This window comes from Mirounga leonina, unplaced genomic scaffold (genome assembly GCF_011800145.1).
Source record: "Mirounga leonina isolate KUSES-001 unplaced genomic scaffold, KU_Mleo_1.0 Mir_366, whole genome shotgun sequence".
NCBI classification, from domain to species: Eukaryota; Metazoa; Chordata; class Mammalia; order Carnivora; family Phocidae; genus Mirounga; species Mirounga leonina.
The window spans coordinates 26,375,714-26,393,125 of NW_023270709.1; the positions used below are offsets into that span (position 1 = coordinate 26,375,714).

The 17,412-nt window shown below is 46.9% G+C and overlaps 1 protein-coding gene across 1 annotated transcript in view; it reads left to right on the forward strand.

Moving 5' to 3' along the window:
* SCGN (secretagogin, EF-hand calcium binding protein) overlaps window positions 1-17,412 on the forward strand; it is a 34,866-nt gene that overhangs the window by 4,362 nt on the left and 13,092 nt on the right. The window contains exons 3-7 of the mRNA XM_035030494.1: window positions 815-907; window positions 3,786-3,875; window positions 7,807-7,863; window positions 8,288-8,365; window positions 17,164-17,219. Coding sequence (XP_034886385.1) covers window positions 815-907; window positions 3,786-3,875; window positions 7,807-7,863; window positions 8,288-8,365; window positions 17,164-17,219 — 374 coding nt within the window. The remainder of the gene's footprint in view (window positions 1-814; window positions 908-3,785; window positions 3,876-7,806; window positions 7,864-8,287; window positions 8,366-17,163; window positions 17,220-17,412) is intronic.

The following is a 17,412-nucleotide window of genomic DNA, read 5'->3' on the forward strand; positions in this document are numbered from 1 at the left end:
CTCTCTCTGTGTAGTGGGGCGTCTCAGGAGGAAGCCTGGTTGGCAGGGATAGTGCGGGATCGGATTAGGGAAAGTATTAGGGAGACTGAATTTAGCATGGCTGCTGGGGTCTGGAGTCTTGGGATCTGGCACTGCTGCGGAGTGTTTCTGCCTCTCAGCTCTTCCATTAGAATTCCTTCTCCACTGTTGATTATATACGTCATATTTCTTTGTACGAACCCTGCAGTCCACTGACGAAGAACAAGTTAGTATGTAGAAAAGGTAGGTGGAAGCGAGATGCGGCATCTTTGGTAATTCAACAACTACTTTGTTATTTTTTTCCCCTTCTAATTATTTTTCCTCAGTGGACCCTAGGAGAAGATTAAGGGATGAGCGATGGCAAACTGGCAGTCTAAAAGAGTTGGGCGTTTCACTTAGAACAAAATATCTGAGTTCTTGGGAAGAGAACTTGGGAGTCCTGCAAATGAGCTTAATGGAGGTGTTGTCCTTAGACAAGCTGACGGGATCGGGTTACATCAGTCTGAGGCCCCTTAAAACCTAGTCTCTCAGCTTCTCTTCCTTCATTCATGTTTTAGGAGTTCACTAGCCAGTAGGTCTCACCTGCTCAGGATTCTGATCAGGGGTGCTTTGCTCAAGAAATCTCCACCACTGTTCTCCCTTGTTCAACATGGGAGGCTCGCTTTAAATGGCTAAGTAACCTGCTTTCCGGGTAGACTAATGTAATGATCAGGCTCTATGCTCTGAATATTTGATATCCTGACTACATTTTTGGAATCCCAGTGGCTTTAATGTGGTTCTGTCTGGACTATTGTAGGAGGCAGGCATGGAAGAAAATGTGCGGAGAATGAAACAGCAATTTATGGCTCCCCAGGATGTCTCTAGAGATGGCCGCGTGCAGATGAAAGAGGTACCTTTCCCGACTGTCCCTTTCCCAACTGTCCCTTTCTCGACCGAGCCTTTTTGGGCTGTCATTTCCCCTGAAAGATAATGCAAATCTTACATCTGATTGGGAAGCTAGAACTCTCTGCCAGGCCGCTGACCTACCCAGCATTTTGAAGTAATCACCTCTCCTTTTCCATCTGCTTAACAACCCATATCAGTTTCTTTAAGTCAAGCAACATTTACAGTTATTTTAGAACTGGGGCGTTGATATGCTGGAGGCCTTGCAGTTACTCAATCCAATGTGTCTCTTTGCTGTGCGCTGTTCAAATCCAACCTGGGTATAAGGAAAAACTGACTAACAAGAAATGAGTTGAAACTCCCGCATCAGGTCCCAGTGAAGGTTGGGGAGCTCTAGCCCAGGAGATCATTTGGGACAAAACGGACAACAGCTATCTCACTTCAGTTCAGCCCACATAGTACCTTTCTCTTCAGAAAGTTATGATAATATGGCAAGATAATGTCTCCTTTTAAAAAGTAGACGTGTTCGCCAGGAAGGAAGCAGCCTTCTCAGAACACTAGATGTATGAGCGTTTCCAAAATTTTCACTCCAAGGCAAAAATTATATATGTCACCAACAACTATAGTATAATTGATGTAAAGCAATCCACGTATCCGTTCAAGGAAAAGTAAATGGAAGCCTCAAGCTAGAAATAGCGAAGGACCCATGACCGCAGGTTCACTGCTGCGTTCTCCAGCCCACGGAGCAGAGCGGAACATTTAGTGACGCCCAGTAAATATGTGTGGGCTTAAGAAAGAATAAATGAAGCATGGGAAGTGCCTGGAAACGATGGTGTTCTCTTACTAACAACAGGCAGGGCTTCTGGAAGCACTTGGAAACCCGGCAACAACCTCGACACCGTGCCAACCATCGGTCATGGAGTCCCGCAAACTCACATAACGGAGGTGTTGTTTGTAGACAAGCTGATGGGATCGGGTTACATCAGTCCCAGGCGCCTTAAAGCCTCTGGAGCCTGTGAGCTTAAGGAGTAGCTGGGCCCCCCCACATCCTCCTGCTGTCTCTGTCTCACTCCAATCACAGGTCGTTGAGACATAAAAATCAGCCCGCCTGGACACATTTTAGATATTCTAGCACAACTGAGATGAGGCAGGGGTCCCAACTGAGAGCCTAAGCCAAGCTGGAGGGTTATCTGTGCGTCTGATTTGTGTGGGCCCCTCTGTGCCGCTCCAGTCAAAGCTGAAGACAGACTGGGTTCTAAAGGCTGAGGACGCTGAATCACATTTTAATTTGGTCTCTTGGCTTGGGCCACCCCATGTGAAAAAGCATGTCGTTCTGAAGAGCAGATGCCGATTCTAGCTGACGTCGGCCCAGACCCCTGCGGCAGGGGGGAGGCGGGACAGCACCAAGGCCACGCGGTGAACGTGAGACCTTGGCCAAGTCACTTCTCCCGAGCCTCTGGTTCATGGGCTTCATCAACACGGTATTAGCATTTATTGAGGGTTTAATTTGTACCCGGAATTTTGCTCCATTTTGCTTATAAGTAGTGCCTCGTTTTACTTTTGGCCTTCACATTAGCACCAGGATATAAACATTACCATCCCCGTTTTACAAGTGAGGAAACTGAGGCACAGAGAGATCGATTAAATTGTGCCAGATCAAACAACAGGCGAGCAGTGGAGAAGGAATTTGGATCCACCCTGAAGCCCGTCACGGACACTGCAATGTCCTGCCCCCATGAATAAAAGGGGGTATTTATACTGACCAGTAGGACCGGTATGAGAATTTAATGAGATCATAAATGACAAGCACGTCGCCAGTGCCTGCCACGTCCTAGCTACTCGATATATGATATTCAAAATATGAATGCTCTCGTTCACACGGTAGGTCCTCGAGCAGACCCACATCCAAGTAGAGAAGTGAGTAAGCGTGTGGGCTCACGATGCCAACCAGCCACCAACAGCCTCTGTCTGGACTCACTGTGGCGGGCCACTCACCGCGGAGACAGAAGGAATGGCCATTCTTTACGGGGGACAACGCAAGCCAGCCATACCACAGTATGGTAGGATGGGATGAGCCCAGCCAAACACACCCACGTGCTGACGCGGGAGTTACAGTCGCGCAGGGGAAGAAAATGTCACCGTTACTCATGGGAGAAGTGACATCAATCAGTAGAAGTGGTGCTCAGATAAGAGGGAGAAATGGATCATACCGGGACCAACGATGGGAGCACCACAGAGACACCGATATGCAGAAGAAGAAAAACAGCGGACACTCGGGACACCGACGGCAGTCGCTCCTGTCTGTGCCATGTGCACAGCATCTCCCCAGCATGGCGGGAAGCTGGAAAGTAGGGCCCTAGTCCGGGTGCCACCACTTCCTAGCCATGCAACTGAGGCAAGCTCCAGTTTCCTTAAGGAATAAGTAATAATGGTCGTGTGCTGGGTACTCTCTAGGTTGTGGTTAGGATGAAGCGAGTAAGCATCTGTAAGAATTTGGAACAGTTCGGGGCACATATAAGAATTATTCACTATTTTAATTTTCTATTATATGATAGAGTTAAATTATTTTAATACGGGAGAGTCTTAAAACAGTGCCTGGGACATATTAAGCACTGACAAATTTATTATTAAAATTAGGATTATGATTTTGGGTCGTAAACTCGTGGGAGGCAGAGATACCCACCGTGTTCCTTACCTAGTAGCAGTACAATGCTGTTTGGAAGCATCAGTGAGTCAAAAATGGCAGTCGAGGGCCCAGAACTGCCATCTGAGCTCTCAGTCCTGAGGAATCCAAGCCCTCCTGTCCTATAGTATGTCCCACCACGGCTTTTACCCAGGGGGCACTGGCCAGTGTGGCTGACGGCTATTTCTCTCTGTTTCTTTAGCTTGCCAACATGTTCTTGTCTGAGGATGAAAACTTCCTTCTGTTCTTCCGTCAGGAAACCCCCTTGGACAGCAGTGTGGAGTTTATGCAGGTAAGTGTTGGGTTGTGTCTCTACAGAGCATGAGGACTGAGAAGAGGCCAGGATCCCAGCCACCGACCGTGGTGGCCCCCACTCCTGCCCAGTCCCCAAGCCCACAGAGGATAAGACCAAGCAAAGAAGCCCTTGGTGATGAGCCAGAACTCAGGCTCCAAGCCCCAGTGTGTTCTGTGCCCTGCCCTAGGCTGCTCCCGAGATGACAGAGTCCTTCAGCCTGGGCTAGAGGAGGCCCAGACAACAGGCCGGCAGGCCGACATGGAGGACTATGACGGGGGTCGGCTGGGAACTCTGGAGGCCAGAGAGCAGGTGCCCCATCCAAAGCAGAGAACCTGGGGGAGCTCCAGCGAATTGCTGTCTTCTCAGCATGCTGTCTGGACATCTAGACTCTACGTGAAACTACTGGTTTTTATATATTGGCCACTCATTCTAGTTTTGAAGGTGTAATACCATGAAAACGTAACTCACTAGTGAGCCCATCCAGCCGGCAGGCCTTCTGTTTGCAATCGCTGTGCTCGAGAGAAAGCTAAAGGCAGTCAGTGGTTCCTCTTAACTCCTCTTTCAGCCTCTAGGTGTTACTATCTGTTGGAGAAAGAAGACCAGGAAAGTCAGAGCAGACTCAAGGCAGCTACTGCAGCCGGGGGCCCATTCCTGAAACAGTTACCAAGTCCCCATTTAGGAGATAATAGCTTAGTACCCTTTTGCACGACTGCATTTACTTCGGACCAAGTGAAAGTCATAAAATGGAGCAAGCACGTGCATAGACTATTCACAGGAGAGATCTGAATGGACAATAAATGTATGCTGGTCGCCAAGAAATGCAAATTTGAAAGAACTAATTTTTGCTAATCGAAGTGGTAAGGATTTTAAGAGGATCAACAAAATACGTGGTGCCAGCAAGGAAGCACTGAGATTGACGCTCGTGATCTGTTGGTAGGCATGCACACTGTAACAATTTCATGAACAGCAATTTTGCAAAAATGTAATCAGGATCCTTTAAAGTGTCGTTATCCAAAGTTAAAAATATCTTTACCTTCTGACTTAATAAGTCTACTGCTTTAGGCATCTATCTTAAGGGTATAATCAGAAATGTTTGTATTTGGAGGAAATGCGTTAATATGTTAAGAAGCAAAATTGTGCGTGCATTATGATCTTAGTATTATTTAACAAATGGTTCACCCTGGGGCGCCTGGGTGGCTCAGTTGGTTAAGCAACTGCCTTCAGCTCAGGTCATGATCTTGGAGTCCCGGGATCGAGTCCCACATCAGGCTGCCTGCTCAGCGGGGAGTCTGCTTCTCCCTCTGATCCTCCCCCTCTCATGCTCTCTGTCTCCCATTCTCTCTCTCAGATAAATAAATAAAATATTAAAAAAAAATAATAATAAAAAATGGTTCACCCTAACACCTACATAAATTAGACCATAGGTGAATACACATAAGATAAACACTGATTGCTTTTAAGTGGTAAGATTTCAGATGATTTTCATATTCTTTGTACTTTTATATTTTCCAATTGTGCACAGAATCATAATTATTTACAAATTATTTTAAGTGACATTTTCAAAATAATTTTAGTGGTGCTTAAAAATGCTCTCAGAAAATTTTAAATGAAAATAATAAACAGATTGCCCAAGTGTATAGACAATATGACCTCCAAGTTAGTCTTGTCATGTGTGTAATAGAAATATAATGGAAAGGAAACACACAGATACACCTGGGCTGGGTGTATATCCACAGAGTGTAGTTTTCTCCTTTTTGTAGTTCGTTAATTTTGTACAGTGAATATGATTTACTCTTATAATCAGAAAAACAGTATTAAAATGTTAGGCCTTGCCTAGTATAGAATAATCTTGAGGAATGGGAAAAAGGAAAGAGCACTATGGAGCTTTCCTATCTTTTTGTTTTTCTTTTAACTTATTCCATTTACCCCCTCCCTTCTAGTTGGTCAGTTGTTTCTGTAACAAAGAGCTTTCCCTTTCTCTACCCAGTTAAAAAATATATATACATCTAACTTCAGACTCTTAATTTTTTTTAAGTTAAATTTGTTATAACCTATTACTATCCTCTGTATATTTTTAAAAATTCTAAGTTAATGCCTTTACGTTCCCCCTGAGCCATAGGACCTTAAAACACTTTAATCCTGACATATGGTACCCAGCTCACCTGTTGTGGTTGTCCAGGATATGAGTTCTGTCTTGTTTTCTTTAACCCCACAAATTTTATGCGGTCAAGATTTGCTTTATGCACCATTGCTTTTTGTGACTTAGAGTCTCTTTCTTTGTGTTCCTCCTTCCTAGAGTATATCCTGTACTAAATTCTGTTGGTAAAAACTTTCTTTGCCTGGAAATCTCCTTATTTTGCTTTCATTCTTTAAAGATAGGCGTGCACATTATTTGCATAAAAACCTTTGGGCCTCCAATGGCTGGCTCAGTTGTAGTAAAATTATAAGATAAGGTAGATGGAAAATGTTTGGAGAATAACATTTTAAAAAAGCATGGAAATGGTTTTATTTATTATTTGAAATTCTTATTCTTAGTTTTGGTATAGTCACTCAGTAAAAGTTTGATTATAATTTATATTTAAATAGTTGATTTTATAAGTCTGGCTGAGTTCAGGGACTACGAGGCGTGAGGTTTCTCAGTCTTCTCACTGCCCATCAATATCCCCACTATCCCTGCAGGGTGCTCAGGCAGGGCTGGCTGACCGGGGTCAAGAATTAAGGTCCCTGCAGTGGGCGACTCAGCTAAGCCATTCTACATTTACAGAAAATCTGTCAGTTAAAAAAAAAAACAACTTAGGGGCGCCTGGGTGGCTCAGTCGGTTAAGCGTCTGCCTTCAGCTAAGGTCATGATCTCAGGGTCCTGGGATGGAGCCTGCATTGGGCTCCCTGCTCAGCGTTGAGCCTGATTCTCCCTCTTTCTCTGGCTGCCGCTTGCCCTGCTTGTGCTCTCTCTCTGTCAAATTAATTAATTAATTAATTAAAAAACAAACAAACAACCTTAGTGCTACTTTTTCTTTTTAAAATTTTTCTATGGTAGGCCCTACCCTGAGCAGGGCTCAAGCAGGGCTTGAACTCACAACCCTGAGATCAAGACTTGAGCTGAGACCGAGAGTCGGATGTTTAACTGAATGAGCCACCCAGGCGCTCCTACTTTTTTTTTTTTTTAAAGATTTTATTTATTTATTTGAGAGAGAGAATGAGAGAGAGAGAGCACATGAGAGGGAAGAGGGTCAGAGGGAGAAGCAGAGTCCCTGCTGAGCAGGGAGCCCGATGCAGGACTCGATCCTGGGACTCCAGGATCATGACCTGAGCCGAAGGCAGTCGCTTAACCAACTGAGCCACCCAGGCGCCCTACTTTTTGATTCTGTACCAGAGTTCGAGAACTCGCCAACCCGTGAGGCTTACACATGGAATAATCTGAGGTGGTCCAAATCACACCACTTATTAGAGAAAGCAGTTCAGTGTCTCTGTAAAAGTGTTCAGTTGTTCTGTCTTCCAGTTTGGTAATCGTATCTTAGCCGGATGAATGCTGCCCTTAAACCCTAAAACCAACGAAAGGCTCGTCTTGTCTCTGGGAATTACCCAGGATGCTTTATTCCCTTTACCCAGAGCCAAGGCCACGCAGAGAAGATTCCTTAGGGCCTTCCGGAAGCACAGTTTATTTTGGAGGGGTTCACCCTTTCACTAAGGGTTTTAGTTTTAGGCAGGTGCCTCAAGTTGACAGCCTCCACCTTTGCCTGGGCCCCAGGATTTGCCTCCTGTCCACCTTGTGTGCAATTTCCTGGTGAAGCTGCAGGCCACATTCTCAGCGTCAGCGCACGGACCCGGGACAGAGTCCGGTGTCGGTCCTGCGGGACCTCCCTGGGTGTGTGCTTGTTTGCATGGCTGATGGATTTATAAACGGATGCCTGGCTTTCGTGTGTTTCAGATTTGGCGCAAATACGATGCAGACAGCAGTGGCTTTGTATCAGCTGCTGAGCTGCGGGTACGTGTCGCTGGGGGCTCTCGCTGGGGGGAGGGGCTGGGGGCTCTCGCTGGGGGGAGGGGCTTTGATGTACATGGATCGTGAATTTCATTTCTGTGGGCCCAAGAAATATGGGTTTGAATGTGTTACTTAAAAAAAAAAAAGTATTTGTGTTTAAGAGGTTTAGAAAGTACAGGTGTTATTGCTCTCTCTAGGAAAGACACATAATTGAGGATTTTTGACACTTTTTCCGTGCCTGGAGCTATTCTCTGGGTTCTATGAGCTCCTTTTAAGCAGGGACAGCCCTCCCCATTCTTGGATTTATTGCTTGCTGAAAGCATTTTATTTTCTCTGTTAAAAAAAAAAAAAAATGAACCACAATCTTTGAAGTAAGGCCTCCCGAGATCTTCCCATATAAGATGTGGCTCTTCTCTTGATGTCACAGAACTTCCTCCGAGACCTCTTCCTCCACCACGAAAAGGCCATTTCTGAGGCTAAGCTGGAAGAATATACTGGCACCATGGTAAGTAACTGAGCGATGGCATCTCCACAGGGCAGCTTCCCCCTTCCCCCCCGGGGCCCAGAACCAGAGGCGCAGAGTAAGCGCCCCAGTGAACTTCCGCAGACCAAGTGAATGCAAGAGAAACCTCAACTCTCAAAACATTGGCTACAATTGAGCCACTTTAGCCCCTCTCTGAGGCTGAGGCTGCATGTATTGGAGACGGGAAGTGGTTCACCCATCCTTAGGGAGACCAGAAGTCCAGTCAACATCAGGTTACTAGGTACCAGGCCAGTGAGCTCAATCCTACTGGAAGTCACATAGAAACGGGTAAATATGGACAATCAGAAACCTAGACAACCAGGACCAAACACATAGGAGCCACTTCTTGGCACCGTGGACAATTCTATTCATTTAGTGTGTTGATTTAGAGTGGTGGAGAGTCAGATAGACGGGAGATGTGTGTCCCCCCACTGCCACGTCTTAGCTATGACCTTGGGAGATTGTTAAGCCTTTCAATTTTACTTATTTCATCCATAAAATGGGGGGTTAATAGGACCCTGTTACAGAAAGGGCAAAGGGAGTTGGTGCAGAGGAAGCACTGGGCAAGTGTCTGGGACATGAGACATGTTAGGTCTTATTGTGGCGCTTGCTATGGTCCTTGTTGTCATTATTTTGCTTGCCCCTGGCGGCATCCACGTGCTGAATGACCCTGAGATTATTTCAGTGTCAAAGTTCCCTGAAAAATGGTGGTGTGGGAGAAGCTGCCTCTGGCGACCGCGTCCTCACCTTCAGTTTCAGCTAGGAACATGGAACATCTCTCCCGGTTCCCATCAACAGCCCGGGTGCCCTGCCTTTCATCTCCTACGAGCCCCTCCCTGTCCCCAGACGTGCGCTCCATTCCAATCCAACTCTGTAAGTGGTTTCTCAGTTCATAAGCAAGGAAATGGCTGGGGAAGCCTTAATTACTTGTAGGATTGTTACATCTATTATATGAGGCGCTCTTGACCAGACTGACGTTGCTCAACTTCCTGGTGCACAGTCAGAAGCACATACCACTGGGAAGAGGTGGTGAATTCCCATAAAATGTGTGCCTCTAGGTTGATCTATGAGGCCTTTACGTGATGTTTCCAAATATGGTGTTATTTCTGATGACTTCTCGGCAGGGTTGGCATTGTTCATGCTGTTTCATGCTATATATCTGATGGTGGAGGCCTAGAAAGGGTAAGTGACAGAGTCAAAAGTTGAATTCTTTTTTTTTTTTTTAAGATTTTAATTTATTTAGGGGCGCCTGGGTGGCTCAGTTGGTTAAGCGACTGCCTTCGGCTCAGGTCATGATCCTGGAGTCCCAGGATTGAGTCCCGCATCTGGCTCCCTGCTCAGCAGAGAGTCTGCTTCTCCCTCTGACCCTCCCCACTCTCATGCTCTATCTCATTCTCTCTCTCAAATAAATAAATAAAATCTTTAAAAAAAAAAAGATTTTAATTTATTTATTTGAGAGAGAGAGCCCGAGCAGGGGTAGGGGCAGAGGGAGAGGGAGAAGCAGGCTCCCCACTGAGCAGGGAGCCCAATGCGCAGCTCAATCCCAGGACCCTGAGATCATGACCTGAGCTGAAGGTTGACGCTTAACCGACTGAGCCACCCAGGCGCCCCGCCACGTTGAATTCTTAAATGCACTGCAAAGATTGGGTAACTGGGAGAAGTTAAGTTACCAGGCCAAAGGCCCCAGTTAAACTGGAAGCTGAGCCCTCTTGGTTTTCAGCCCTGGCCCCTCCCACCGCTCACTCTGCACTCTGACTACCCAAATGCTGCCCCCAGTCACCAGTGCCTGCCCTGGGAAGGAGGAAGGTGTTCTTGACCATGAGGACTTGTAAATGGCCCAGACAAGTGAAGCCCATGCCAAGGACAGAATCAAACCCCAGGCCAGGATCTCAATGAAGGAAATAATTCGGCTTCTTGCTCTGTGGTGTTTGAGATCCTGAGTAAACACGTACTCGGCTCTGAAGGGTGAAGTGGGAGGCCCCTGAAGCAGGAAGCAGTTCCCCAGTATGGGGAGATCTCTGGGTTTTTCCCACCGGATTTCCAGTGAAACCCGCCAGCCGAATAAAGACTATGAAAGGGGCAATGTCACTGTAACTGCCTGGGACAGAGAAAGACAAGCAGATCATGTTTCCAGCTGAGCACTTTTCCAACCTGGAGTTCACACCGTGTCAGCACTGTTGTTACCTCGATTTTATTCACTTAAAAAACATGCACTACACAATGAAATGCTCTCACTTCGAATCTCCAGCATGCTTCTTTTTTTTTTTTTAAGATTTTATTTTATTTATTTGACAGAGAGAGACACAGCGAGAGAGGGAACGCAAGCAGGGGGAGTGGGAGAGGGAGAAGCAGGCTTCCCGCCGAGCAGGGAGCCTGATGTGGGGCTCGATCCCAGGACCCTGGGATCATGACCTGAGCCGAAGGCAGATGTTTAACGACTGAACCACCCAGGTGCCCCTCCAGCATGGTTCTAGTATTTCTTTGGTTACCTTTGATTCTGAGGGGTTTCCCTCGGGCTCTAACTATAATGCTAAACCACCTCTTTCTCACTTCTTTTTCTGTTTGTTTGTTTAAAGATTTATTTATTTATTTATTGGACACAGAGAGAGAGCACAAGCAGAGGGAGGGGGGCAGAGGCAGAGGGAGAAGCAGGATCCCCACTGAGCAAGGAGCCTGATGAGGGTGATCCTGGGACCCTGGGATCACGACCTGAGCCCAGGGCAGATGCTTCACTGACTGAGCCACCCAGGCGCCTGTCTTCCTCACTTCTTAACATGGCTCAACTCTCTTTTCCCTCCTTTTCTTCTCCTGGTTCCTGTTTGTCCTTCAAGATTCGGTTAGATGTCATCTTGCCCTAGAAAACCTTCCAGAAACTTTCTTCTGTAGCAGATGCAGGTGCCTCTCCTCTGTGCGCCCAGACTACCTTGTGCATATCTCTGACGTGCCCATCAAGGTCATTGGTTTGACCCATCCCACAACTACCCACTCTCTGCTCTGCCCCGGGCACCCCTCTGGTCGCCGGGTACCCAGCAGTGAGCGCAACAGACAAAGGGGAGACTGACAATAACCAGAAACATAGTAAATAATAAATTAGATTGCATGACAGAGGGTAATGAAAAGGTAGAGTAGGACGAAGGCTGGCCACGCCTGCGAGGTGGCGAGGGTGAGGGCCTGGGGAGGCGGGGGGTGGGTGCTCGGGGAAGGACCAGCAGCAGGCACGGAGCCCCTGGGGCAGCGGTGTGCCCGGCATCTTCAAGGACAGGAAGACAGCCCTGGGGCCAGGGCGGGGTAAGCGAAGGCGCCACTCACCAGAGGCCAGACCATGTAGGGCTTCTTAGGATTTAGCAGGATTCCTGACGAGTCAGCTGCAGTCAAGAACAATGCTGACTCCACTTGTTTATGGATCTAGTTCCTTCCCAGCCAGTGATTCTTCCACCGCAAGAGCGGCGGCGTATCTCTGCGTTCCCTGGCCTCCCGCGGGGCCGGGCACACAGTAGGCTACTTAATGCAAATTGTCAGAATTGAGTTCCAGCCTACCTAATAGCTAGCTAAAATAAGAAACCGTGAGGACAAAAGCAAAGTTTGCCCTTGGGACCGTCCTGCCTCCCTGGCTGGTGTTCCTTGAGCCCCTCCACCCCCATGATGGCTCTTGATCCCCCTTGGGCAGGTGCCTCATAGATCATAGATTGCACAGGTCCAACCTTCCTCAAGCTGTGCTTCATGTTCTGAGATTCTCCCTTTTCCCCCTCTTTTTAAACCAAACCCTCCGGGGTCGAGCCAGGAGAGCTTGGAAGTGCTGAGCTTGATCCTTTATGGCTCTCACTGGGGTCCTGCCCCCATGCTGAGGACCAGAGACAAAGGGCAGGAAACCAGGCACCAGGAGTGGGGGCTAGAGCTGGAGGATGTGCAGGAAGCAGAGCAGAGCAAATCTGAACAGACAATCCCAGCAGGACAGGCCTGCGACACGTCCCTGTGGATTCAGAATCCACATCACCAGGTTCCTTAAGTTGAGACACACATGTTTTTCTGGGCTGAGGAGTAGATTCTCAAAGAGACCAGCATATCTTCCCTCACCAAAACCCTCACTCCTTTCATGCTTTTTTCTTCCAGGTCAGAATACCATCTAGTAAACTAGGTCACTCAAAGATGTGAGTTCATTCATTCAATAAATATTTAGGGAGAACTTACCAAGGCAGATATGGTCCCTGATCATATGGGATCTTCCTATTAGGGAAAATTTGGAGGGAAAGAGCAAAAATTCACTCTCGTCGCTCCTGTTCATCCCCACTGTGCTGGTCATTGTCATAGACCTTCCACCGACAAGTTGAGTTCAATTTTGCCTTTGGTCCCTAAATACAGCGATCTTATCTTGAGATCCCGTTTTCCTGACTTTTCAAAAATCAGGCAGATCATAAGGAAGCCACAATTCTAGAGCTTCCTCAAAGGCAGGACAAGAGAAGGTAGGTAGATGGACAGAGTAAGCGCTGATAAGCTGGTGCAGGGGGGCGGGGAAGAAGAGATAACTGTGCCTTCAGAGAGTCTCTAGGGGTCATCTCATTCAACCCCATCATAAGGGACAGAAGGGCCATGAGGGAGACTCATGGGCTGCTTGCCAAGCCAACACTCGGCTGGAAAGATTCTGAACATCACGCATCAGCCCGGCAACCCTGGTCGCCCAGAGCGCTTCTCTGCACTGCCTTTAGGTTTCAATCTTTAACCTCAGGGGGGCCACTCCTCCCTTGGGATGCCCGGGGCTGAAGAAGATCCGGCAGTGTGCAATTTTTGATGCCTCTCGGCTCGCATCTGGAAGCCGAGAACCCCGTGAATCAGCTGAGGGGGATCCGAGTAGTCTCACCCAACTTCTGAGTATCTGGGGTGAGAACCGTCCATGGACCAAGACCATCCTGTTATTCAGTGTCTGTTTCGTTGTCCAAGCCTGTGGTTCCTCTGCTTCTGTGTGCTGCCCAGAAGCACTCATTTTGTTCCAAACTGTCCTGTGGGGAGAGGCTCATGATCAATCAAATCCAAGTGGCCCCTCACGGGTTCTTTATGCCTTGAGGTGATAGGCAAGTGTTGAGGAATCCGGTAAAAGAGTTTCCACCTAGTCTAACCAGACCTAGTCTAACCAGAAGACTGGATGACTTTAATGAGATTATGGCCAATCTATTTCAGTGGCATTCCTTAAATTCAGAGGTGGCTTATATATACTTTTCCAATGAACATATTTGGGACCTGGATGATAGTTTTTTGTTTTTTTTTAAAGACTTTTTACATTTCCCTAATGACCTGTGGGTGAATGAACTTTCAGAAACTCAATAATCTCCAAAGAGATTTTAGAACCTTCGTCTAACTAAGCGATACACCAAGTATGAACCTTCGTCTAACTAAGTGATACACCAAGTGTGAACCTTCGTCTAACTAAGTGATACACCAAGTGTGAAGCCACCTCATGGCTGCTTTAATGGCTTTCTCTGAGCAATGGGTACAGTGGGAGTAGCTCTGCCTTACAGATCTGGTTCCGGGGTTTTGCATCAAATGCTTTACTTAGGAAATGTAACCTGCTAAATGAATTTAAATAGACTCAAATAAGGATCGGCACATTTGAAAGCTGTCTGCAGCCTGAACAATGAGTGAGTCACAGCAGAGCACTGAGTCATAAGCGAAAAGTCGAGGTCTGCAGACCTAACCTTCTTCTAACTCCTAATTAATGTTCTGGACAAGGAAGGAAACAGCCTATTAACAAAATCCAATTAGGACATCTAATTGAGAGGGGCTGCCAGTACCTGGCAGGGGGAAAGATTAGCTGTCCGAATAGCATATTATCAGGTAATGTTGAACTTTTAAAAACGTAAGCTAATGCATGTGGGAGATGTTAAGTTCACGTACCTAATTAGAGTGTGGAACTTGAACTCTTGTAAATGTGCAAATTAAAATCTGAGACCATGGCAGACAGAGAGACATGTGAGGTTAAGCTTGTCCCATCCTCTACCCTGGTCCCAGCCCTTGTCCTTTGGGCCTGGATGGAAGTCGCTGGCTTCCGAGCTGCTTCCTTCCATAGATGGAGACATTCAACTCTGATCCGGGCTGATGGGAAACATGCTTGAGCTCCATCTCAAGAGCTCTTCCCTCCTGTGCTGGTGACCTCAACCAGCCTCATGACTTGAAATACCAGCTAATGGTGATGACCCTCAGTTCACAACTCTGACTCAGACCACTTCGCTGAACTTCTTAAGTGAACCAGGTAGCCCATTTTCTGATGGATAGAAATGTGATTTACCACATTGGTGTTCAGTTCTTCCTCAAGCCAATTTTGAGCAAAGGGCATTTTCCCCTTTGAATAATTTGCACAACAGTGGAGATGGGTCCACATCTTTCGAGATGAGTTACTACTTGCTTAAAGCTCAAGATCGTCTAGCTCTCTATTAAAATAGAACCTTTTATAATGATGGTGCCATGGGGAATAACTCATGGCTCAGTCTCCAGCAAAATGTACTGCTCTTGGATTTTTACTGGATATAAAATTTATGTTTAAGGGGTGTGATTGGATGTGTTATATATCCGAGTGTATAAATATATAACCTGTTTTTTAATAGATTCTGTAATATACATTTTTGATGCTAAAGTTTTAGGGAAATGGACTTTCAAATTCATTTCAAATATTAAAAAGAAACTGGATTTAGGGAGTGAGGAAGGATGGATGGATATGTTTTTGTTTTTTTTATTTTTTTTTTTAAAGATTTTATTTATTTTTTAGAGAGCGAGAGAGAAACAGCATGAGAGGGGCAAGGGTCAGAGGGAGAAGCAGGCTCCCCGCTGAGCCGGGAGCCCGATGTGGGACTCGATCCCAGGACCCTGGGATCATGACCTGGGCCGAAGGCAGACGCTTAACCATCTGAGCCACCCAGGCGCCCCGGATATGTTTTTTAATGCAAAAATCTGTTAGACATACTCTCAGATTTTCTCATTCCCTCTTTTCCCCTGTACAGCCTCTTCCTACAAATATGTTTAGAGATATTCTGCTGCACTAAAATGTTGTGAAGTCACAAATTCACTCACTAACTATGACTCAAATATGCCATGAAATGTCTCTCCTCCATCTTGCCTAATCTGGTCTTCCTGATTTTAACTTTGAATCCTATCTTGTATAAAGCCTCGTCTGATCTAATAATTTAAATAGTCTCTTTGGATATAATGCTAAGTCTTTCCACAAAAGGAGGAGCTTGGCCTCTTCGATTTCTCAGTCATCTTCGTCCAACCCAGAGTCTTCTGCAAAAATGGCATCAAGGAGGGGCGCCTGGGTGGCTCAGTTGGTTAAGTGTCTGCCTTCAGCTCAGGTCATGATCTCTGGGTCCTGGGATCGAGCCCTGAGTAGGGCTCCCTGCTCAGTGTGGAGTCTGCTTCTTCCTCTCCCTCTGCCTCTCCACTGCTCCTCCCACCCCTCATGTGCTCTCTCTTTCTCAAATAAATAAATAAAATCTTTAAAAAAAAGGCATCAAGGAGAGAAAAGTGGCTTTGGGCCCTAATGGTGGAGGTGGGGAGCCGACGTCCCTGGGCACAAAGCTCTGACTCCTCTGGTCTCCAGGATGATGCTTCTTGGTCACTCAGTTGCTGCCTTGCTGGTATTCACAGCTGAAGTCTGTGATGAGCTCATAACCCATGCTCCTAGCTCTGGCTAGCCCATTGGGAACTATAGGCCAATCCACCAGCCATCCTTTACCTCTTGCTGGATGCAGACCACGAATTCTCTGCCACATCTGTAGCAGAGTCCACATGTTCTTGCCACACGGCAGACTAGTAAATCAAGAGGCAAGATGCTGGGGGACGGAAAGCAACTTTATTCAGAAAGCCAGCAAACCAAGGAGGTGGCAGATTGTGGTCCCCAAGAACATCTTTCCTTAGCATGAAATGTGAGCTGCTTTTATTTTAGGAGGAGGTTGGAGTCAAGAGGTGACGGATATCTGTAGATGTTCAGGAGCCCACAGGGGTCCAAGGAAGGTTATGAAACCTTTCTGTCCTTGGTTACTTGATCGTTGCGTACAGGAATCTGGTCATAGTGTCCCTGTAAATCTCAGCATTGTTATTTCTATACGTACTTCCTTCTCTCCTCGGGTGAAGTGGGTTTAGGGGAAAGAGTGGATTTTGCACGTCTCAGCTGTAGCATGCCTATGTGCAGGGGTCCATGGAGGTCTGTCAGCCATACGTCGAAGCAGCAAGGGAAACAGAGGCAACATGGAGTCAGACATGCTAAGTGTCTCCCTATGACACATCCTCTTTCCAGCCTGAGGCTCTGGGGTCCACTCCCGCCCTCGGTTCCAGCGTCACCTCATCCCATCACAGCCAGCCCCATGGCAAGTCCACTGGCTCTTAACCCAGTGTCCAAATCCCTGGGTGCTCAGAGTGTCTTGGGGAGGCTGAACCACAGCAACTCCTTCCTCATTAGTGCCTTCCTCCCTCCGGAACCCCTTTCCAGCAGAGTTAGGTCACACACCTGTCCACTGTATGCCCCCATCTCTGCCTGTCCCGCTCTTCCTTCCTACAATCCTTGAAGCCTAGAGAGGCGGACTTTCCCCTCTATCTTGTCCTCCTCAACGCCTTCGGCCTTCAGTGGAAAAGTGGTATTTCTTCTGTGCTCAGTAGGGAGTGCCCTCTGACATGACAGCCTCAGGCGGTTTAGACAACATTGGGATCGGAATGGCAAAAGGACAAAGTGCTTTGGTAACTTTCAAAGTGAATTCCCATTACAAGTACTTCTTACAGTTGTGTCCCCTTCTGCATTCCAGATGAAGATCTTTGACAAAAATAAGGATGGCCGTTTGGATCTTAATGACTTGGCAAGGTGAGTAGCCTGAGAATGGTGTCAGACTCAGACATACCATCGTGGGGGTTCCACGATGCACACACTTCCCTTTGAAAGGCAGAGGTCAAGTCTTGCCTGGAACCCTGAAGAACAGGCTCATCTGGCCAAATAAACAGCAGTTGTTTAGAATCTTCTGGGGGTGACAGATCCCTTTGTAAAGATAATAAAAACT